Source organism: Pelophylax lessonae (assembly GCF_965119305.1).
Source record: "Pelophylax lessonae genome assembly, chromosome: 3".
Taxonomy (NCBI): domain Eukaryota; kingdom Metazoa; phylum Chordata; class Amphibia; order Anura; family Ranidae; genus Pelophylax; species Pelophylax lessonae.
Window position 1 is genome coordinate 165,415,404 of NC_138770.1, and position 25,093 is coordinate 165,440,496.

General features: G+C 43.4%; 1 protein-coding gene across 1 annotated transcript in view; it reads left to right on the forward strand.

Moving 5' to 3' along the window:
• Window positions 1–214: 214 nt before the first annotated feature.
• HS6ST1 (heparan sulfate 6-O-sulfotransferase 1) overlaps window positions 215–25,093 on the forward strand; it is a 199,628-nt gene continuing 174,749 nt past the window's right edge. The window contains exon 1 of the mRNA XM_082249416.1: window positions 215–1,068. Coding sequence (XP_082105542.1) covers window positions 557–1,068 — 512 coding nt within the window. The 5' untranslated portion in view covers window positions 215–556. The remainder of the gene's footprint in view (window positions 1,069–25,093) is intronic.

A 25,093-nucleotide genomic window follows, 5' to 3' on the forward strand; every position in this document is an offset into this window, starting at 1 on the left:
TACAAATAATAATAAAACGCTGGCACACAGGTCTGTCCACATTCTTAGTAACATTCTGTCCCATTGGGCGGTTGTAGGGTCCCTGGGACCAGAGTGCAGGCTTTAAGGGGTTACAATGAATGAGCAGAGAAAAGGCGTGCGGGCGGCCGAGCACAACCATAGAAATGAGCGGTGGAGGGAGAGAGTGTATGTAAATGAGGTGTGTAGTAGGAGCAGGCGCGGTGCATGCTGGGCTGTGATCATGGTGGTGTACGGACAGGAAGGAGGCTGGAAAGCAGCCGGGAGCCCCAGATCTCCGTAGATCTGCTGGAGGTCAGCACCAGGCATGGCTGGCCGGCGGTGAGGAGGTTCTGCTGGCTCGGGAGATCCTTTAAAAGGCCAACAAGTGGCTGGGCGCCGCCATCTTCAGCTGCTGCATTGGCTGGTGTGTGATCACGGTGGAGATCTCTCCCCCCCCCCCAGGTTCTCTGAGCTGTGGAACGTTGAGGATCTCCTGGTTACATTGTATCACCTTGAGGAAGCCAGCCAGCCTGGACACCCTGGGAGATGGTGACATATGAAGTGTGTTGGAAGGACCATGGTTGAGAGGACCAGCAAATTTTTGCTGATCTTGGCTGGCTCTGTGTTTTTCATGCTGATTTTGTACCAGTATGTGGGGCCGGTGATGAATTTGGGTTCTCCCAGTCGGTATTACCAGGAGGATCAGGACATCTTCCCCACGCCAGATCCCCACTATGTAAAAAAGTACTTTTTCCCTGTGAGGGATCTGGATCGATCGTTGACCTTTGACATGAAAGGGGACGATGTGATCGTTTTCTTACACATCCAGAAAACTGGGGGCACAACTTTCGGGAGGCACCTGGTACAGAACGTCCGGCTGGAGGTGCCCTGTGACTGTAGACCTGGTCAGAAGAAGTGTACCTGCTACAGACCCAACAGGAAGGAGACCTGGTTGTTTTCCCGATTCTCCACTGGTTGGAGCTGTGGACTGCATGCAGACTGGACCGAACTCACCAACTGTGTGCCCGGGGTACTGGACAAGAAGGAGACCTCCATGAAGAACAGAAGGTGGGTAACGCCAAGAGGTGCTCTTGGCTATTCTTTGCCTGGGGCAAAGGTGGGCACAAGGGGCTTGTTACTCTTAGGTTGGTCGACTTTTGACATTTATATGTAGGCATAAGACACTTGTTACAAGAGTCAAAGGTTGCCCAACCTAAGAGTATGTGGGCTCTAGAGGCTTGCCACTCTTGTCAGAAAACCTTTTACTGGTATGCAGGCACTACTTTTAGGTTGGGCAGCCTTTAAGTCTTGTGTGTGGGCATAAAACGCCTGCCATTTCTTGGGTTGGGGAACCATTGACTCTTGTATGTGGCTCTTGTAACCAGTGTCTTGCGCCCACATATAAATGTCAAAGGTTGCCCAACCTAAGAGTATGTGGGCTCAAGAGGCTTGCCACTCTTGTCGTGCAACCTTTTACTCATACGCAGGCACCAGACACTTGCTACTTTTAGGTCGGTCGGGCAACCTTTTTAAGTCTTGTGTGTGGGCATAAAACGCCTGCCACTTCTTGCTTTAGGGAACCATTGACTCTTGTATGTGGCTCTTGTAACCAGTGTCTTGTGCCCACATTTAAATGTCAAAGGTTGCCCAACCTAAGATAAGAATATGTGGGCTCAAGAGGCTTGCCACTCTTGTCGTGCAACCTTTTACTCATACGCAGGCACCAGACACTTGCTACTTTTAGGTCGGTCGGGCAACCTTTTTAAGTCTTGTGTGTGGGCATAAAACGCCTGCCACTTCTTGCTTTGGGGAACCATTGACTCTTGTATGTGGCTCTTGTAACCAGTGTCTTGTGCCCACATTTAAATGTCAAAGGTTGCCCAACCTAAGATAAGAGTATGTGGGCTCAAGAGGCTTGCCACTCTTGTCGTGCAACCTTTTACTCATACGCAGGCACCAGACACTTGCTACTTTTAGGTCGGTCGGGCAACCTTTTTAAGTCTTGTGTGTGGGCATAAAACGCCTGCCACTTCTTGCTTTGGGGAACCATTGACTCTTGTATGTGGCTCTTGTAACAAGTGTCTTGCGCCCACATATAAATGTCAAAGGTTGCCCAACCTAAGAGTAACCAGCCTCTTGCTTCTCCTAGGTCAGACAGCCTTTGCTTGATATGTGGGCACAATTCTCCTGCTACTCTTAGGTTGGGCAGCCTTAGACTCCTGTATGTGGGTGCAAGGCGCTTGCTGTGACAACATTTGACTTCTATGCAGGCCCAATACTCTTGCTACTCTTAGGTTGGGCATCCCTTGACTCCTGTATGTGGTCACAAGATGCTTGCTACTCTTAGGTTGGACAGGCTTTGACTTTTGAATGTGGGCACAGATATCCTTGGGTTGGGCAGCCGTTGACTCTTGTAGCCATGACATTCTGGAGTGTGTAGTTCTTTACGGTTTCAAAATTGAGGTCCTTCATAACTCAACGAATAGATGATCGTTCCCAATTGTGTGGTCACCCCCTCTTTTGAGCGGAGCCTCAACTTACACCTCAACATTGAAAGACAAATTTTGCCTCTGTCCTTTACCACCCCCTGACATGGTCCACCACTTACCACAACCCCTAGTGATTCTTTTTAGCAAGACCCTTTTTTTTTTTTTTGTCTACTTTTTAATTTTCAAGGGTGCCTTAAAATTTTTTGTATTTCATTGAATTTCCAGTGGCTCTTCAGATTTTCAGCACCAGCTTATTCTCTAGTACTGGCAAAGAAAGAGGTTTCAGGAACTGGATATTTATACATTTCAGCTTTGTTTATTCTTTTGCGTAGCTTTTTATCATAATATTTTTTTTAATTCTACAAAGATTTACTACATTCATCATTTTTCCTTTTCTCTTAGGTTATTCAGCCTGTAACTCTTGTAGCCATGGCATGCTGAGATTTGTAGTCCCATACAATATCCAAGCCACATTTAGCTGACCTTGAATTTTGGTGTGACTTTAGATAGGGGTTTGTTTTTATTTTTCTTCATTTTTAAAGTCTTAGTTTTTTAGCTTTTAGCCTATTGGCTAGTATTGAGAATTGAAGATGCTGGTGAGATTGGAGATTAACCATTTTCTGTTTAGTGTACATTGTGTGCACTATCATTAATATTATATGTTCTATCACAGACAAGGGTTTCCTACATTCCAATTTCATTTTTTGCTGCGGTAATTTTATCTGACACAAAGCTTATGACTTTCTTTCTTGCCTATAAATATTGCTAAGAAAACTATTCTAGACAATATTGCTTTTTTGATTTCATATTATTGGCTAAACCTAGGGAGTGGATTATATATATATATATATATATATATATATATATATATATATATATATATATATATATATATATATATATATATAAAATATATTGTGTGTGTGTGTGTATATATATATATATATGTGTGTGTATATATTATTAATGTGTGTGTGTGTGTATGTATGTATATATATATATATATATATATATATATATATATATATATATATATATATATTATTATAATGTAAATCTGTATGTATATGGGCTTCTTGTTTCAAGAAAGCTGTGTTTTTTTTGTGTTTTTTTTTTTTTTTTTTTTTTTTTTTTCTCTTAATCGGCAAAGTAGTTGAAATTGAATGCCACTAAATTCAAAAACTTTTAAAAATGCAGAAAACTTGCTGCAGGTTTAATGTTTTTTAAAGGGGTTATAAATCAAGGCAAACCTAGACCAAGTGACGTCCTCTGGAAACCCCATCCTGGATTTCTTCAAAACCTCATTAGATAAATTTAGAGCATTCTTTTTGTTACATAATTTATGATTGAAAAGTGCATACATGGGGGAGAAGTGCTATAGGTTAGAAATCATTATCCCTTATTAGACCCTGAGAAGCATATTGCTTTACTATACAGCCTGCATAGTTGCTATATACACCTACTTAGATCCAGTATCGAGTGACAACTTCTTTCACAGTGCCTGGGGCGTAGGGTTTTCCATAACCAACAACAATATACCGTGTACATAATGTATTGCCTAATACCATCTTTGTTTCATGACATTGTTCCTGGCATGCCACTCCACATTAATGAAGGAGCAGTGACCATTGGGTTGAACTTCTTCATCTGACTGTGTCATTGACAACTGCAGTGCTGACCGATAACCTTTCTTTTCTTTTTGAAGTCAGAATAATGGGATAACACTTGTGAGATGCTATACTCATAGCTGCTTAGGAGTGGAGACGTAGGCTGCTCAGATACTGGCTGACATTTTATGCACTTCCAAATATGAGTCCTGGGTACAAGAATAATTTTGCGTAGGCAATCTGATGAGTTTTCTACTTTTCAGGCAGATCAGAATTCTCCAGTTCCCCAGAACATGACAGCCAGATTGCTCAATCCTTCGACTGTCAGGATTTTCTTGCATCTCGATTGCCTGGATTCATGAATGATGTGATTCCCCGCAGATCAGGTGGATTGCCTTGTTCAGGAGAATCAATTATTTGCAATTTGCCTGAAACGTATATCAGATTTACCCAGTCTGTTTATTTCATCTGGTTTGTAATTGGTAGAGAGAGAACTGCCAGACTGATAATTCTAAAAATGAGACTTCGTAAATGACTATAATAAAGAACTAGAATAACTAAAGATTGTAGGACTAATTGTGCAGCCAGTCAAGTGTCCAACTCCGTTGTGTTTTTTGTTTTTTTTTTCCCATCATAATGCAACATTTTTATTTCTTGAAAAAACATGGAATAAATAATCTGAAAGGGATATTTTTTTTTTTTTTTTTTTGTGCAGTAAAACGCATAAGATTGGTAGGACTGTGCTGGCACTGGGTGATTGGAGAATAGGCATTTGGTATCATTTTGCATGTAATAAAGGCTTGTATGGTTGGCTTTGTTTTAATTTGCCCTGTGCTAGTACATTAGGCTTAGTGAGATGCTGAACAATGCTTAGGTAAATAGCTGCTATAATACCAACTGCTGCATTAGCCTTGCAGTCGCTCTCAGCTACTATACACATAGACAGTTAGAAAACTGACTGCTAACTATATTAGGCTTATTCATTCCAGCAGAGCAATGACCCTAAAAAAAAAAACGTTTGGTCTTTTCACTTTACTGCAATTAGATGACTGATAAGAGAATTTCCAATTTGATGGTATGGGTTCATTTCCTCTTCACCTTGTCTTTAGTTTTTCAGGGTTAACCTGTACAAGTAACCTTTGGGGCAGAGACATATATTTACAAAAAAAGAGAAAAAACCCAAGTAAATGTTATTTTTGTATGCTTACAGCACCTACATGATCAGTAGTGCTGTATAGACTAGGTAGATCATTTCTCTTCTCATTGATGCTCCTAATCTGTTTTGCCACAGTCATCCAGAAATGTACAGGTCAGGGCCACTTTTATATATGTAGGTTAGGCATTTTGGGGGTTTGGCCACCTTCACCGCCATGCTTTATTGGCAGGACTGGACAAATCTCATAAACTAGGCAAGCCAATTCTCCATAAAAATAAGCAGGTGCCTAACATTTTAAGGTTTTCTCTAGTTGTTGCAATTCTGGCTCCTGAGTTCTACATGAATGTGGCCACATATACATAGGTATACTTGTCTGCAATTTAAAGTAAATCAGGTTTGTTTTGTTTATTGGACTGCAATAAAATGCCCACTTTATTTAAATGTCATCTAATTAGATCTGAATGCAATTGCATTAACATCCAAGTTTGCAGAAATGAGGATTTTGTTTTGTTTTGCCTTGTCCTATTGTGGGAGAACCATTTTTGTTTGTGTGTGGTTCAAGGTGTGGACGGTCCTTGATTCAGATGTAAATGTGAAATCACATTGCTCTGTCTCCAACAGTATGTCCCCTAATTGGAAAATAAAAGTAAACAATAAGGAATGCTACTTGCTTCGAGCAAACACGAGCAAATTGTATACAATGGCTGCCTTAAAGTCTAAATTGGAGTTGGGACATTTGGCAATTGCAATGCTTGCTTCTGTAGAAGTGCATGTATGTGGGCAATGGGGTTTATTTACTAAAGGCAAGTGCACTTGGAAGTGCAGACGCTGTAGATCTAAGGGGAAGCTCTGCTAATTTCTGTCTTTCAATTATGTGCATGCAAAAAGTGCATGCAAAAAATGCTGTTTTTTATTTTCCTTGCACGCCACCCTCGGATCTACAGCGACTGCACTTGCAGTACACTTGTAGTGCAGAGTGGATTTGTCTTTCAGTAAATAAAACCCAAAGGTTGCTTTTGTAAAAGTGTTGGTAGGCAATGCTTGCTTCTGTAGAAGCTTAGGTGGGCAATGCTTGCGCCTCGTAGAAGCGTAGGTGGGCAATGCTTGCTTCTGTAGAAGTGTAGGTGGGCAATGCTTGCTTCTGTAGAAGTGTAGGTGGGCAATGCTTGCGCCTCGTAGAAGCGTAGGTGGGCAATGCTTGCTTCTGTAGAAGCGTAGGTGGGCAATGCTTGCGCCTCGTAGAAGCGTAGGTGGGCAGTGCTTGCGCCTCGTAGAAGCGTAGGTGGGCAGTGCTTGCGCCTCATAGAAGTGTAGGTGGGCAGTGCTTGCGCCTCGTAGAAGCGTAGGTGGGCAGTGCTTGCGCCTCGTAGAAGTGTAGGTGGGCAATGCTTGCGCCTCGTAGAAGCGTAGGTGGGCAGTGCTTGCGCCTCGTAGAAGCGTAGGTGGGCAGTGCTTGCGCCTCGTAGAAGCGTAGGTGGGCAGTGCTTGCGCCTCGTAGAAGCGTAGGTGGGCAATGCTTGCGCCTCGTAGAAGCGTAGGTGGGCAGTGCTTGCGCCTCGTAGAAGCGTAGGTGGGCAGTGCTTGCGCCTCGTAGAAGCGTAGGTGGGCAGTGCTTGCGCCTCGTAGAAGCGTAGGTGGGCAGTGCTTGCGCCTCGTAGAAGCGTAGGTGGGCAGTGCTTGCGCCTAGTAGAAGCGTAGGTGGGCAGTGCTTGCGCCTCGTAGAAGCGTAGGTGGGCAGTGCTTGCGCCTCGTAGAAGCGTAGGTGGGCAGTGCTTGATGCATATGCTTTGCATATTGCCCAGGGAAATTTTCTTGCTATAGCAGGCCACAGATTGCTAGAAATTTGGCAGATTCAGCAGGAACTGGCTGAATTTTGATCTGTCTATGGGCAGGCTGGTTGTACTGAAGTCAATCAATTGAATAACTAAATTCAGTACAACCAGCCTGTTGGGTTTTTCCCAACCATTCACTGCTGTACTTGCATAATTTATGGCATGTGTAAGTTTTTTTTGTGCACTTGCATTGTATCACATTGCCCCATTAGAAAAACGTCTGGAACTTCCTAAACCAAGGTCGGTTATGTTGACTGCCTTATGTGCAAAGCTGTTAAAGGGCCACTCCCTTTTTATAGAAAGGGGAAAAACAAATTAGTACTTTAACACTCGTAAAAGCCAGTTCTGTTCTGCAAGGGCTATTTGTACATTATCTGGCTATTTGTACATTATCTGGTTTACACAAGTATGCTCAGTAAAAATTGATCATTAAACCTTTTTCGTTTAGAAAAACATGTAATGTGTATAATTTATAACCTCAGCACCACATGCCTAATATAGTATGGTAACGACCAAACAAAATGAACATGTGGGACTTTAACAGTGCTGTTACATTACCCTCAGGAAAAGAAAACAAAGATTAAAATGTACAATTTTATTCCAAAATTATTTTGATAAAAGATGGGTAGAGCTCATATGCCTTCCCTTCATATAAAACAGCAAACATATGACATTCATCCAATGATCTATAAATCGAAACACTGATTATTATATAGGGAGAAATGTAAACCTTTTAGTTTCATATGGAGAGCACAATGTACTTGGTTAGTACTTTTTTTTTATCCCAAGTATTCCTGCAATGCACCTCAACGTAACCTCAACCTTTTTGTCACTAATGTGGTGACCTGAGAACCTCCTGCTTATGATAGAGAATTCCCAAATACGCCTTCTTTAGACTCTACAGTACTTCAAAGCCTAGTACACATGGGCCCAATGCCGGGCGGCATGGGTATGGTAGCCAGTCCGACATGCCGGGCGTTCAGCTGGTTTCTTTTGGACGTGCATGCTGGCAAACCAGCGGCCGATCAGCTTACCGGAGGGTTTTAGTAAATCTATCCCCAGATCCATAGATTGACATGGAGCTTCTATTCAAATCAACCTAAAAAAAAAAAAATCACAGGAAGTTCTAAGCGGACCACCCTTGTAAAAGAGAGATGAAAGATAAATGTCTGTGCTTAAATTGTTTTAAACAGCAACTAATTGGATTTACGATGGTCTTAGAAGGCCAGTTGTGATTGGTGTTACAGGAAGAAGAACGAGAAATAAAAAAAGGAATTTTGTACAGCTCAGGTTTTGGGAAGTATTCTCCTAAGTTTTTTAGGAGACCTTTTTGAGCTGGACTCTTTGTGGCAGTGGTGGATCACAGAGAACTCTGTTTAGACCCGGTTCACACTGATGCGAGTGCCGGGTTCGCATTTGATGTCGGAGCGCACTGCTCCGACATGACATGCGATCAGCTGTGCGGTGCGAGTTTAGCCATACAGTTTGTATGGCTAAATTCGCATCGCACCCGGTGCAAACACGCACAGGAGGCATTTTTGCAGCCGCATCAGGATCGGATCGCACAGCGGTTCACACTTGTGCGATCCCATCCTGTGCGAACTGCACGATCGCACTGCGATATGCGATCAAACTGGGGGTGTCGTTAAGATTACATTGACACCCCCAGCGTATCGCATATGGCAGTGTGAACTGCCGGGGGTGCGTGTGCGATGCGGGAAAAGGCTGCGAATTCGCAGCCTTCCCGCATCGCAATAGTGTGACCCGAGCCTTAGGGTATAAAATGGTAACCCTTTCAAGGGTGTGGAGGTTTTCTATAGTTGCCTAATACAAAGGAAGAATGAACTGTGTGTAAGCGTTCTTAAATATAAGCTGCAAAATGTCCCTGTGTGGAACGGGAATGACCTTACAATCCACAGGTCAATGGAGACCTTAATGTGTAGTCATTGATGACATCTCCTTGCCCAGCTATTCAGATGGCTGGTCAGCCTCAAAAGTTGGTGTTGGCCCATTTTCTGGCCTCTGTTGTATTATGAAAATTATCCATGGCTGTTCTAACATTCAGACATTGTGGTAGTGATTACTCCCATAACCATGCCTAGTGATATACATGTTATGCTTGTCAAGTCCACAACAATTTTGTCCTTTTAACTTGTGTGGAGGCTCATTGGGCACATGGGCTGTAACGGGACTTCTCTCTGAACACTAACTCCATATTGTAGAAATAATATCTATTTAAGAGATTCTCCAAACAAGAAATCAATAGTTCACCCAAAATGTACTATGTAGGGCAGCATAATATTGGCAAAACTTTACTCTAAAGAGAACTATTAGAGCTGGTTCACACTACTCCGACTTGGGACGCGACTTGTGTGCCCTCAAGTCGCCCCAAGTCTCTTGTCATTACAAATTCAATGTAAATGAATGAGAGCCGTCTTAATATGCCCTACTGAAGTCGCTCCGACTTCAGAAAAGGTTCCTGTACTACTTCAAGGCGACCTCTATCCGACTTGTGCACATAGACTTCAACGGGAGTCGCCTCTAAGTCGGATCCATACCTTTTTGACAGTTTTATTATCCTTGGATAGCATGGAGAATAGTTTAAAATATTTGCTGTATGTTTCCTGTTGGGAAAATTTTACCTTCAGGTCTTGTCAATGAGACACACCGGGTAGTAAAAATAGACAAGGCAGCTGGTACCAGAATGGGCTTGTTTAACAGAGATTTCCTTATCCTTCTTCACCAATGCCAGCTGTTAAAATTTGAAATAAGGGGCACAAGGAATCCTAGAGGAAATCTCCTTTAACCACTTCCCCACCAGGCCTATTTCGGACACTTTTTGTTTACAAGTTAAAACCAGTATTTTTTCCTAGAAAACTACTTGGAACCCCCAAACATTATATATATATATATATATATATATATATATATATATATATATATATATATATATATATATATATATATATATATATATTTTTAGCAAAGACTCTGGAGAATAAAATGGCGGTCATTGCAATATTTTTTGTCACGCGGTATTTGCGCAGCGGTCTTTAAAACGCCATTTTTTTGGGGAAAAATTACATTTCACTGCATTTAAAAAATACTAAACAGTAAAGTTAGCCCATTTTTTTTTTTTTTTGTGTATATTGTGAAATATGATGTCACGCCGAGTAAATAGATACCCAACATGTTGCGGTTTAAAATTGCGCCCTCCTGTGGGATGGTGACAAACTACGGTCAATAGAGATCTCAATAGGCGACACTTTAAATTTATTTAACGGTTACCAGTTTAGAGAAAGAGTGTAGCTCTTTTTTTTTTTTTTAAATTATTGCTCACGCTCTGGCGATCGCGGCGATACCTCACGTGTGGTTTGAACAGCGATTTCATTCGCGGCTCGACTTCCGTATACGTTTTTTTTTTTTTTTTTGTGCGCGAGCTAACGGTGATCGGGGCGGCTAAATTTTTTTTTTTTTTCCCATTTTATTTTATTTTTTTAACTTTATTACAGTTTAAAAAAAAAAAAAATCTGATCACTTTTATTGCTGTCACAAGCAATGTAAACATCCCTTGTGACAGCAATATGCAGTGACAGGTACACTTTATGGAGGGATCGAGGGTCTAAAAGACCCTAGACCCCTCCACTACACTTCCCTGTATACAAAACGCCGAAAACGGCGTTTTTGCATACAGCCGTTTTTCAAATTTGCCGCCGTTTTGCAGCACACTAACCCGGAAGTGAGGTCATGGACGCCGCCTCCGGGTTACGTCATCGGAGACCCGATCGATGCCGTTTCCGGCATTCATCGGGACTCCATCCAGCCGGCGGACGCGCAGGCTGGGTGCTCGGGGCTCCCGGTGGGACGGGAGCCCCGATAAAAGCCGCGGGAGGGGGGGACGTCCCCTCCCGCCCCCCCCCCCCCCCGGGTAACGATCGAGCGGCTCCCGAGCCGCATCGATCAGTACCGATGGAAAGCCGACCGTCGGCTACAAACAACGGTACCGGGATGATGCCTCTAGCTAGAGGCATCATCCCGGTGTAACGTGAGAATTACCTACCCCGTGAGAAAAACCTACCCTCGTCACTTCCGGCCAGGAACAGCTGAGCAGCGCAGCAGTGCGCATGCTCACAGCCCCGGATACCTAATGGGACAACTGAGGAGCTGACTAGTGCGCATGCGCACTAGTATGGAAATATGTCGGTGTACCGTGAACAAAAGCTATCCACGCCGCGGTTACATAAAACAGCTGTGCTGCAATATGAGTCATCTCCGCTCCTGTCCCTGTCACTTCCCTGATCTGGGCTAGTAAATATAAAAGCGGCTGGCGGCTCCGTGATTTATGTTTTCATACAGCCGCCGCCGCTTTTATATTTACTTGCCGAGAGCAGGGAAGTGACAGGGACAGGAGCGGAGATGACTCGTATTGCAGCACAGTTATTTTAATGTAACCGCCGCATTACATACAGTGCCGTGAACCGGAAGTGACGAGGGGTAGGTTTTTCTCACGGGTAGGTAATTCTCACGGAACACCGGTATACCCCCGCAAAGTTTATGACGTCCACCCAGGGGGAAGTGGTTAAGGGGAAACAAACGCAAATATATGCTAGAAGTAAAAATTGGCTGAAGATACTTTAAATGGTTTTTCTATGTTGTGCCAGAATTATGTTATGGGGATATTATTTATAGCAATGTGCCCTAAGGCCTGTTTCACACAGGCTTCAGCATTCAAAAGAGAAGTGTAAATGGCAAGCTTTTACAAAGCATTTGCAGGGTCTTCAGGAAGCTTTGAGGCTTTTAAAGAGCCTTTCAGGTTGTTTGTAAATGAACACTGTTAATAGGAGCGCTGATTGTCACTTTAAGGCCCCGTTCACATTGCAGCGACCCGACTTGCCGGGGCGACCTCATAGGTCGCGGCGCGCTGCTCGCCCCGTGACCTCGGAGCGGCCGGCACGGACTTCATAACATTGAAGTCTATGCAGGTCGCTCCAAAGAAGCTCCGTACCCTTTTTCTAAGTCGGAGCGACTTGTGTCGCTCCTATTAGAACGGGTCCACAGCTTCTCTATGGAAGGCGACCTGTCAGGCGACCAGGTCACCTGACAGGTCGCCTCAGTGTGAACGGGGGCTAAACCAGCTGCTAGCAGGTTTCAACACTATTTGAAGCTTGGTAAAAACCTGCTGAAGCCTGCTAACAGCTTGTTTAATGTAGCAGTCAGCACTCTCCTTAAGTTTTTTGTATAACATTTCATAACAGGACCTGAAGGGCGCTTTTAAAGGCTTAGAGAAAGCTGTTTGAAGCTTGCCAAAAGCTTTACCAGAGCTTGCTGAAAGTTTCACAAAAGCTTACTGTTCACACTGCTCCTGTACAAGCCAAAGCCTTTGAGACAGCCCTAAATGTCAAAATTGTTAATATCAGAAGTTTGACATTTAATAGATGGAAGTATCCAGGGAGAATGAAAAGGGGATTTTTTTTTTTTTTTAGTAGCAGTGTGATTTGGTTTAACCAGTGGTGTTGGCATTAAAGCGTTTGTTACCCCAAAACTTCATATTCCTGGTATGTGCCTGCTGTACCATGTACTTGTATGAGAAAGTATCCTGTTCTTTGTATTGCTTCCTTTTATGCGAAATCCCTGGTGTTCCTGCCAATCCCTCTGCTTTCCTATTACAAACTGACCACACTAAGCAGGAGAGCACACTGTGATCAGTTCTCTAGCTGTGCTGGGAACTCAACCTGCTCTCCTCCAATGATCAGACTTGTCCTGACATGCCACCACTGCCCAGCCATTCACTGGGAAGCTCAGTGTGCTGCTGCTTCTCCTCCAGTTCTTATGCAACTGAGAACAGAGGGAATGTAATCACTTAAATAGGGGGGAAGAAAAGTATTTATAATGTATTTTTGTTTATTTCTATACAAAAATGTTTTGCCTTCTATTTGAAAAACTGAATCGGTTGTTTTACAAGGTGATCGTTTACAATCGCTTTAAAGTGAATTTATGTAAAATCCTTTGGTATTTAAAAAAAAAAAAAAAAAAAAATGTATACTTGCCTCCTCTGTGCAGTTGGTTTTGCTCTGAGTGGCCCGAATCCTCCTATTCTCGGGTCCCTCTTGCTCCTGGCCCCTCCCTCCTGTTGCATGCCCCCACACCAAGTAGCTTGATATGGGAGCACCCGAGCTGAGCTGCAGCTCTGTGTCTAGTCAGACATGGAGCTGTAGTTCAGCCCTGCCCCCTTTCTCTCCTGATTGGCTAACTGACTTTGACAGCCATGGGAGCCAATGGCGCCACGGCTGTGTCTCAGCCAATCAGGAGTGAGAGTCCTGGATGGCCGATGGACTCGTGGACATCGCTGGACAGAGATGGGGCTCAGGTAAGTATTAGGAGGGCTACTACACCCAGAAGGCTTTTTAACTTAAAGCGGTAGGAGAGTATTAGGAGATTTACTATATATGCAGATGACCTCATTGACGTATGCACTCTGCACCGTTTAGGAGAGTATATATTTACTATATATGCAGATGACCTCATCGACGTATGCAGTCCGAAGGAACGGCTACCCGTGCCGTTTCTTCAGAGCCCTCTGCTGTGACCGGCGGCTCCCGCATGCACCGCAGTTCTTGGCCACTCGGAGCGCCGGAGCCCACAAACCTGGAAGAAACACAGGGGGAAGATGTCAGCAATGTGCGGGTGTCACTGGAGGACTTTGTTCTAAGGTAAGTATTTCATAATGAGTCAGTATGTGATGCATATTAGCTCAATATGCCTTTCTTACAGGTAGTTTTTTTTTTTTTTGTATTTTGTTTCCCCAGGGTTTACAACCTCCTTTTTTAAAGCGGAGTTCCGGGCACAAAATCGGATCTTTTTTTTTTTTTTTTTTTTTTTTTTTTTTGTGCCCGTCCGCTTGGTCTCCTTCACCTGAAAAGGAATTGGATAGTTAGGTTTTTTTTTTTTTTTTTTTTTTTTTTTTTTTTTTTTTTACTCACCTTGTAATTGTAGATCGAATATACTCACATATTCTTCACTTCCTCCCTCTGCGCTGCGGCTCCCCCGTCACTTCCTGGCTTGCAATGATTCCTGGGAGCTCAACGTCATCGCTCCCAGGAATCAATGCGACGGCACCGGCCCCTCTCGTCACTTCCGGGGCGACGCCGCATTCCCTGCTAAACAGCTTCTGGGCATGCCCAGAAGCTGTGGAGGAATGCGGTGCCGCACCGGAAGTGACGAGAGGGGCCGGTGCAGGGCATTCTGGGAGAAGAGGACGCAGAAGAGGATCGCGCCGGCTTCAGCTGCCCACAAGAGAGATGGCAATGCTGTCCAAGAAATTTTATAAGTGAGTATTTCTTCTTGCAGGTAAGTGGGAACCGGGACAGATCAGAGGCTAGCCATTGTGGAATGTACTAGCCCTGACTGTCCCGGGGGTATGTTCACTGAAAATTTTTTTCTGTGCCCGGAACTCCACTTTAATGCATGAAGATGAAAAAAACCTTCTGACTTTACAACCACTTTAATTGGTGGGTAAAGGAATACAAAGATGTTTTTGGACAAGTTGGGCTTTCTTTGAGGTATAATTGCCAGTAGTAGGTGACCTGAAATGGACCACTGCAGAAATAGTTTTCCTGTAGTTTATTGTTCCGATGACCTTGCCGTTAATCATGGCGCTATGGAGTCCCAATACTTCCCACTTGTAGATATTGGTTGGGTGGGGTTGTCTTTTGGCTCATTCATGACATGTAGAGGAGGTAGATTAAGCGCAAGAATAAATAGCCAAACCTCTACCTGTCAGTGGATAGCTCTGTACACCATTTAATATGCTTTTTATTTTTATAAATTTTAGGATGCTGCTTTTTTTCATATGGATTTTTTTTTTTTTTAGTCCATATTTTAAAATGAACTCCATTTACCCTTGCACTTCTCATACATCAGGCCTGACATGTGACAATAGTAGGTTACATAAGCCAGGCAAGACTGGGCAGAATATTGTATTGCATAGCTGGCTTCTGGCCTCTGATTACAGACAGTGAAGCAGACTGTCTCCCTGCAATATTCTCAGCTCTATGAGCTTCAGTGACAAGGAAGTCTGGTGAGAGACCTTGGTCAGGCAGAATGGAGAGGAGAGAGAGCCTTCCCTGGTGCTGATTCATTAGTGGGGCTGTAATAACAGAATCAGCGGCTCTCCCATGAGGGTGCAGCATGCAACTACAAGCATGAAATAGCATCTTTCAGCAGACCCGAAACGGCTAAATATATTCCACATACAAAGATCAGAGAGGATAAGTTACCGTCTCCATCTACAATCCTCACGCTAGGATTACCGTCTTCTTTTTCTTCTTTTTTCCCTTCTTACATGATTTATTTTAGTCTCTAAGGCACAAAATAATTGTACTATACTGCTATAACCTGCAGCTGCTCTTTTATGGTGCATCCCTTTTGTGTACAAAGAATTCCTTATTAGAAGTCGCACACATATGGGTTGCAATGTGTGCAAAACTCTCCGATTCCCTCATTTGCTAAGTGGTTTTTGACACCTGAAGCAGATATGGTGTTCAGTGCTGGCTCATTGCCTTTTAACCACTTTACCACCGGAGGATTTTGCTGTCTTCCGTCCAGGCCACTTTTTGCGATTCGGCGCTGTGCGACTTCAACTGACAATTGCGCGGTCGTGCGACGCCGTACCCAAACGAAATTTACGTCCTTTTTTTCCCACAAACAGAGCTTTCTTTTGGTGGTATTTGATCACCTGTGCGATTTTTACTTTTTGCGCTATAAACAAAAAAAGAGCGTTTATTTTGAAAAAATAACAATATTTTTAACATTTTTTTTATATGAAATTCCCCCCAAAAAAGATGTAAAAACCAATTTTTTTAAAAATTTTTGGCCAATTTGTTTTATGCTACATATGTTTGGTAAAAAAAATCGCAATAAGCGTATTTTGATTGGTTTGCGCAAAAGTTATTGCGTTTACTAACAAAGGGAAAGATTTCTGTCATTTTTGGTGTTTTTTTTTTAACGCGTAATGGCGGCGATCTGCGATTTTTTTTTTTTTTTTTTTTTTTTTTTTGCGGGACTCGACATTGCGGCGGACAGACCGGACCCCTGACTGACATTTTTGACACTTTTGGGGGTACCAGTGACATTACTGCAGTAATCAGTGCTATAAATATGCACTGTTACTGTAAAAATGACACTGGCAGGGAAGGGGTTAATTTTATTGGAGAGGGAGGGGTTAATGTATGCCTGGTGCTTACTGACGTGTAGGGGGGGAGGTGACTGAGTGATTCATGGACAGATCGGATGTCCAGCTATGCTGAACAGTCCGATCTGTCACTCCCTGTCACTATGGAGATCCGCCCGCTGTGTTTACACACAGCGGGTGGATCTCCAGACTCGATCCCCGACGATCGGGTAAGAGCAGCGGCGATCGCCGCTGCTCCTCCCCTGGCCCGACTCCCGCTGTGAATGAAAACAGCGGGAGCGAGCCTCCGGCGGCGCGCAAGCGCCGCCCAGAAGGGGGAGTGTCCAGTCACGTTAATACTACGTGGCTGGACGATAACGAACCACTCTGCCGCAGTAGTATTACTGTGAGCGGTTGCAGAGTGGTTAAAGCCCCATCCTGTTTAAAGCAGCAGGAAAAAAATAACCTTTTGCATTGGGGCGTTCCCATACTACAAGGATAAAATGCTTGCTAAAGTGTTACTAAACCCGGGATCCTGCATTCACTATATCTGCTCTCCCACAGTACACAGAACATGGAAATGCAATTATTTTTAGTAAATCTAAACTTCTAAATACCTTTTCTTATCTGCAGTATTTAGCAGTCTTGTGCATTCTATCAGTGTCTAGTTAAAGCTTGTAGGAGGAGTTTTCATTCTACTCTGGCTGTTCTGTGAGGCTGCAGGACCCCTGATCCTCTGGCTGGACAGTGCTGATTGGCCCTGTGCCTATCACATGCACCCTCCCCAGGGAAAAAATAAAACTTTCTAGCAATACATTCCAAACTGAGCATGTGCAGAGTGCCCCCAAGGCTCTGTACAATCAGCAGATTACCTGGGGACAATGGAAGAAGGGGAGGATCAAATCTTCTTACACAATGCCGAGGATTAACCCCTTAGGGTCTACTGTGAGTATACCAAGCATGCTTTACTGCATATACAGAATGATTTTACTGTTGTGTGTTTAGTTACACTTTAGGTGTGGGGTAGAGGAATAGGCTGCAATACTTATCTTATTCCTTGTTCTAGAAGACTTCCACTATATCGTGGACCCCCAAAACCACTTCTCTTAGGTGCTCTGCCTAGTGGTCACGCTAACCTCATGTACAATGCAGGGCTAGCACTCCTACATTGTACAGAGGATGCAAGAGCACAAACACAATCCAGAGCATTAGAGAGAAGAGGATAGCACCGGCTACCCCTAGACTTCAAGCCTAATTGCAGTTTACCCATTCTTAGATGTCATGGCTTCATTGGTTTTCTTTTTTATTTCCATCTGGTGATCCACCCAGCAGGACTATTGTGTTTGATAGCACAAACTCCCCTGAGTTGTGTCCCATCTAAGGATTGGTAAGCTGCAATATATCACGTTTTTTGTTTAATACCACATTAATATGATCAGCTGGACCTGTCGTAGGCACACTTCAAGAGTGCAGATGTTGCCCACCCTTTCAGCCGCCTTCTCCTCCATTTTATAGAAGCTGCACCAAAGAGTCTATCAATGACAAGCCCTTTATGAATGGAGGAGGTGGACTTTTCATTCATCCACAAGTCCTCTATTCATAGAGGGCTTTTCCTTTAAAAGTGTTACTAAACCCAGGATCCTGCATTTACTATATCTGATCCCCCATAGTACACAGAACATGGAAATGCAATTATTTTAGGAAATATAAACTGCTAAATACCTTTTCTCATCAGCAGTATATAGCAGTCTTGTGACTTCTATCAGTTGCTAGTAAAGCTTGTAGGAGGAGTTTTCATTATGCACTGGCTGTCCTATTAGGACCCAGGCCCCTGACCCCCTGTCTGGACAGTGCTAATTGGCCCTGTGCTGATCACATGCACACTCCCAAGGAAAAAAAAAAACCCCTCCAGCAATATGCACTAAACTGAGTATGTGCAGCCTGACTCAAAGGCTCTGTCTTATCCGGACATGTTCTGGAGTCAGTGGAAGAAGAGGAGGATCTGTGCATACAGGATCAAACAAAGGTTGTGGAAGAGGTAGGCATAGCCGGCAAGCTTGAGGAATGCCTATGGCCTGTCCAGCTGATCGTATTAACCCCTGCTGCACCGGAAGATTGCAGCGGGGGCAGTGTGGGTGTGGAAGCAGAGAACCACCAGCACTTCAATGTAAATGCCTTCCTTTGCACTGATTTAAAAAAAAAAAAACAACAAACTTGGGCTTTAACAATATTTAACCCTTGAAGTGCAGGAGGGGCTTCCGTGCAAGCCACTCAGAAATTATTGAAGCCACTGGATTACAGAGACTGCCAGACGGCTAACTTTTACAGAACGAGAGATTAGCAGTGATCCCATATGTGTCCTTCGGTACTAATCTTAAAAAAATTATTTAGGGTAACATCAACACACTTGCCTCTTAAAAAAATACTGGAAAATTGTGAATCCTGACAGAAATTTTACTGTGCTTCCAACTTCCTGTAGTGAGTTGACAACTGCTGTGCTCCAGTCCCAAGCAATGTTGTCAACCCTGCCGGAGTTCCCCACTGCTGGACTACAAAACCCCTCCCTTTTTATGTTCTAGCGATGAGGAGAGTGCGTGCGTGCGTGCGTGCGTGCGTGCGCGTGTGTGTGTGTGTGTGTGTGTGTGTGTGTTGTTGTGTGTTTTTTTTTTTTTTTTTTTTTTTCTTTTTTTTTTTTTTCATATTCAGTAAAGTTTATTTTATGAAGAACCAGTGAAAGCTACTTATGTAAAAAGGGGAAGAAAATATCACTGTGCACCTTTAACATATAATTTGGAGCATGTTGTGGTCTCCTCCAGTGTTACAGCGACAAGTTAGAGGGTTGGCGGAAGTTTTGCGGTGTTCTGAGTCAGACATCTCCTTTTCGGTGTCTAGCCGTACTTCAGTTTAGTTCACATTCAGCTGTTTTTTCTTTCTGACCCAATTAACACCTAATCTAAATAAGTGAACAGCTGGATGGGAGTTCGGAGTTCGGTTTTCTGACACGTGTTCTGGCATGTGTATTTGTGCATGTGATTGGCCATTTTGCTTTGTTTACCTGCTTGGATTTATGTGTTCTTACCAAAAAAGTAGTCTGGTGGCCTGTGTAGGCCCAGTAAGGCTGCATTTGCACCTATGCGACGGGCGTGTGCGCACGCACCTGCTAGTGCATGCTATGATTCCGGTTCTCCTGCGGTATATGTTCATTGCCATTCCTTTTGAATGGCACCCCAGCTTGCATGTATAATGTAAAGCAATGCACCTGCCCTTGTGTTTAGACACTCATTTCCTACTGAATTGGCTTCTATAACGCAATGGGGTTGATTTACTAAAACTGGGGAATGCAAAACCTGGTGCAGATCTGTAAAGAAACCAATCAGCTTCCAGGTTTATTGTCAAAGTTTAACTGAACAAGCTGAAGTTAGAAGCTGATTGGCTACCATGCACAGCTGCACCAGATTTTGCCCTCACCAGTTTTAGTAAATCAAATCATGTGTTTTTCTAGGTGCCAAAAAACACATGAATGGAGCCTCAAACCCATGGAGACCGCATTTTGCATCATGTATTGCAATGCAGCAGAGATATTGATGGGTGTGATTGATTTGCATGACAACCGTTTTCTCTGTTCTTTCCATGGTATCTGTTTGTGTTCTACTTCAGGGAACACATAGATGGGAAAATGGCCATATTGTAACTGTTTAACAGCAGTCTGATGATGATACAAGGATAGTGAAAATGAGGATGGAGAGCAAAGTAGAGATCAAGATAATATAATAAATGGCTCTGAGGATACAGAATAAAAATAAGGACCGTTCAGGGCTGTACAACACCCAGGCCAGCAAATTTCTGCCGCGAATACTGCCAGGTGCTTACATTAAGCACCCGAAAAGGTGGCCTGTCATGGCCTGTATCAGTGGCGTAACTAGAACCTTCGGGGTTCCTGGGCCCTTTCCTTTTCTGCGACTTTTTGGAGTGATTTGAGTGCCACACACTGCAGTATTAAATCACAACAGTCGCAAGGAAATCGCAAACAAGTCACACAACTTTGGGGTCATAGCACTGTGAATTGAGCTCATATTCTGCAGTGGGCCCCCTTCATGCCTATGGGGGGGAAATGCCTGCCCAGTCGCAAACGCCAACCTTTCAACCCTGGTAGTTCCGCCACTGACCTGTATACCTTGGCATGATTTAAAGGAGGTAAAGCATACACTTTCATTCGATAACGTCAGCATTTTATTAGCAATACAAACAATCGTTATTTTGACAACCTAATATAAGGTTACTTGAAAAATCTCCTTTCATGTTGCGAGTGCTGCCTGACTGCTGGCCCTCTTTCCATAATGTCCTAGATTCCCTGTATGCTTTGCAGCTTCTCCTTTGCTGTTTTCTTTCAGTTTCTAAGGACTACATATCCCATGGTACCTCCGTGCCTGCAAGCAGTGGTTCTTATCCTGGCTCCGCCTTCTGAAACTCTTCCTCTCCACACCTCTGTAGTTCTTAGGGCAGGCTCTGTGAAATGTGTGACACAGCAGCGACTACTTACAGGGCATGAATGAATAAGTGTCACAGAATTTAGGGAAGTACAGTGTGGGGATCATTAGAGTTTACAGACTTCAAGATCATTCAAAGTTTAGGGAGTAGGCTAGAAATAATTGAACTACACTGTGGGAAATGTAGGATTACATATTTTGATCAGAAATGCACCTTTCTAAATGCAGTTTGAGGGGTGTTGGTAAGCCTTGAGGTGCCACTAGCAGTATTTATCTCCCTCCTTGATAATGCTGGCGCAAGGAGTGTTTGCAGAGTAATATGCCACGCCATTTTTGGGCTTTTACATGTCACCCTCTGTTCCAATTGGGAGAAGATATGAGTCCAGGCAGTTCTTCAGTACGTTCGCCTCAACATATGGATATGCTAAGCACAAAATAGGAGCCCAACACAACGGTATGCCTAACTGTTACTAGAATGTGTGCATCTGTATTCATTGATCCTACTTAGTTGGTGAGGTTGAAAATGGACACCAGTCCACCCAGTTCAACCTATATATGCGTGTGTGAGATATATTGAGACCTCTGCATGATGAATTGTGCTAAATTTTTTAACTATACAGTATCTACCAGTACTAATACGTTTTCTAAAAGGGCGCGCTAACCTAAATAATATGCAGCAGCACTAAAAAAATAAAGATAATATTGAAAAGGTGAAATAGTGCGCTTACAAATACCTTTAAAAATAAAACTGAATATAAACAAATCAATTATGGAAATATATATGAACCGTATATGGTAAATCGCACAAAAGTGATTACTAGCAACACAATGTGCAAAAAAAGTCCACACAAATGAGCAATCCCCCAAAGGAATGCATAAATGTGATTAAACACAAAGTCTTTGGTGAAATAAAAGAAGTAAAGTGTCTTCCAATTTTGTCGGTGTGGGACAACAAATCCGTGACACACAAATAAGTGAAATAGCCCCTTACCAAATGGCAATAGGAGCCAGGTGTAACATAATTGCACCCTCCACTTGTGAAAATGAAATAAAAAGCTTGTCTGGTGTCACCCTGGTGGTATTATGTGCTTCTTACCAGAATTCTAAAGAGGGTAGACCTTGAACCTCTGTAGGTATATGGATTGTGTGTGGACAGTACCCGGGATCAACTCCAGACCGTGGAGAATGAAAGGAAAAGGGTAGGCATTTTATATGCCCCCTTTTCCACATGGGAGAAGTGGCGGGGAATGTTAGAATTGATAGAGGTCAGTTTCAGGTCAGTAGGTCTTCCCCGGTTTTTTCCTCAGGGAAAAAAGGTGGGATGAAGTACCTGAGGTAAAGAGTCACGTGTAGCTGCAGGTGACTGGGATGCACCTGCAGTGGCGCGGGGAGCTCTGAGGAGAATTTAGGCGGGAAGTTAGAATATAAATAGGTGAGCCCAGCTGTGAGGGGCTCATTCACCTCAGGAGCAGCAGCAGAAGAGGTTCCCCAACCCCCCCTTCCCCTGTTGTCGCGGCTTTTATTACGTGGTGGGTCACCTTTGTTTACAAAGGGGGACAAGTGTTTTTTATTACTGGATGTTTTAATGAATTTTATTGAATTTTATTTCTTTGATAAAGCCTGAGCCGTAGTGGCTGGGCTGGTTTTAAGATATTTATTGAATATTTAATATGTTTTAAACCAGTAATAAACGGCCGCGGCCAGATTAATCCACATTTTTGGTGTCTGCATGCTTTATTTTATATTTATTGTTAAAGTATGATATTATTTTAGGGAAGTATAATACCCTGCCTACTGTCCCATAAGGTATCTTTCCCTTAACTGGGGCGTATCAATATCCCATGTGAAGCTGGGGCGTATCAATATCCCATGTGAAGCTGAAGATGGCTGTCCTTTGCTTGTACCTCTGGGGCCGCGGCAGGCATGTGTTCCACAGTAGTGCAGGAAGTGACATCACTGGTTAACCGGAAGTCTAAATGGTGTACAGACCACAATGCATTTAGTTGAATAGCGTCATCAGTAAAACAGTTTTCTACACACACCTTTTGATGCATTGCTTTTAAGCACAGGATGTTGGAGTAGTTATCCCCTTTCCAGATGTTGAGACTCCCCCATGTCGGTTTGGGAGGTTGCCCTGGCTCTCGCGTAGTGAGCATGATAGTGATGTGAGAGAGTGTATTTTTATGGCTGAAAAAACATTTTATTTGACTCTGATGAAGGACGTACCTTCAAAACGTGTTAGCCAGGAGGAACCCTGGTGAGGTCGCCCCCTACCCTATGCTTTAGTTATCCGAGAGCTTGGGAGAGTGTACCAAGTGGTGTGGCCCTAGGAGTGCTTTTATTACCATGTTTGTGTGTAGTACTGATTTTATAATACTTACGGCTAATACAATTTGTGGGATAATGCACTAGGTCAGTGCGCCCTCTTTCTTCTATTTCCACGGTTCGGTCCTAGAGGGCAGCAAGGCTCCAAGAGAATTATCCGTCTTCGCACCAGAGTGTTATTTCCCATCTGGTTATCTCACTCATGCGCAGGGGATTAGGTTCGTAGTATGTATGTGTACTGCATGCATAACCATGCTTTCATTTTTGAGGGAAAGTAATGGGGGGGGGGGGGGGTGAACCTCTGTCTAATGTTGTTGGCTATCAAAAAATGGAGACTCCAAACTGGTGTGTTTGTGGGTTTTTTTTTTTTTTTTTTTGGGCAAATACTCTATACAGTAGCTGTTGGTATTGTTCTCGCTGAACAGAAGGGTCTCCTCGTGTATAGCCAACTAGAGCCTAGTAGTTGTCCTTGCAGATTGTATTTTTTTCCCGGCTGCTGTTATCTCGCACCCCCATAGTGCGCCATTCATTACATGTGGAATTGGTCTTTGTGACCACCTGATAGGCACTCGCAGTATGCAGCTTGCTCTGAATACATCTCCGGGAGCTTTGTTATGGGCTCTGTGCGTTTTATACACAAGATCCTCCTAATGGGGGGGGGGGGGTATTTTGAGCTTACACTCTCTCTTTATTAGTACAACAAAGGTATGTAATTGAATTTTCATTCCACTTCTCTGATTTTGGATGTATACACACCATGTAAGGGTGGCAGTATACGACCTGATCCCTGCATATAGTACGTCTAGGCTAATTTGGGTGCCACTTACCATTTTGTAGGATTCCCAATAGGGTTAGTTTTTACACCTCCTGTGTTTTTTGCAGTGTGTGTTTTTAGGCACCTTTTTTTTTTTTTTTTTTTTTTTTTTTGTACATTGCCATTTTTCTCAGAGAAATGCATCTTTTGCCCATAAACTGCACCATAAGGGGTGTGAAATACTCATCACACAGAAATATTTCGGCTATCTAAGAAAAATCTCATGTAAGCTGCAGCTAATTGTTTCCTTTTCTAAAGTGGGGTGCACACTATATAAAAAAATCGGGCGAACGAGCGTATGAAAATTCACATATGACAAAGGCTTCATTTTTGTTGTTTGTTTCTGATCATGCGCAGTCTTCTCTGATTTTTGTTTCTTATGCGAAAATCATATGAAAAACAGTACACATTAAAGTGATTTAAAGTCTAGAGTTTTTGTGTTGTTTTTTTTTTTTTTTTTTTTCCAATAACAAATCTATTCTACTTACCTCCTCTGTGAAGTTGGTTTTGCACAGGGCAGCCCAAATTCTCCTCTTCTCAGGTCCCTCTTCTCTGGTCGAGGGCCCCCACAGCAGGCATCTTGCTATGCGGGCAGCCGAGTCGCAGCTCCCTGTGTCCATTCAGACATGGAGCTGCCATTCGGCCCTGCCCCCTCTCTCTCCTGATTGGCTAACTGACTTTGACAGCCGTGGGAGCCAATGGCGCCGTGGCTATGTGTCCGCCAATCAGGAGAGAGAGCCGAGGATGGCCGAGGGACTCGTGGACATCTCGGGAGAGAGATGGGGCTCAGGTAAATATTAGGGGGTGCTGTGGAGGCTGCTACACCCATGTTTTTTTTTTTATCTTAAGGCATAGAATGCCTTAGGATAAAAAAAACCTTCTGACTTACAACTCCTTTAAAGACCCGTAAACACTATAAGAAAACCGGGCAAGTTTTTTCATCCAAAGAACTTTTGTACGATGTTCGTATAGTGTGTACACAAAAAGCAGTGGAAGAAGATGCTCTGGTCTGATGAATTCAAAACTGGTTTGAGGAACCCATCGAGTTCAAGGAATCGAGCAACTGTGGGATGTGCTGGAAAAACCGGTCTGATCCATGGGGGACCCACCTCGCAATTTACAGGCCTTAGAGTATTAATGACTAAAGCCCAAACTATTATTATTATTTTTTATTTGGATACATTGGAGAGGGATTAGAATGCTTGTCAGTTTTT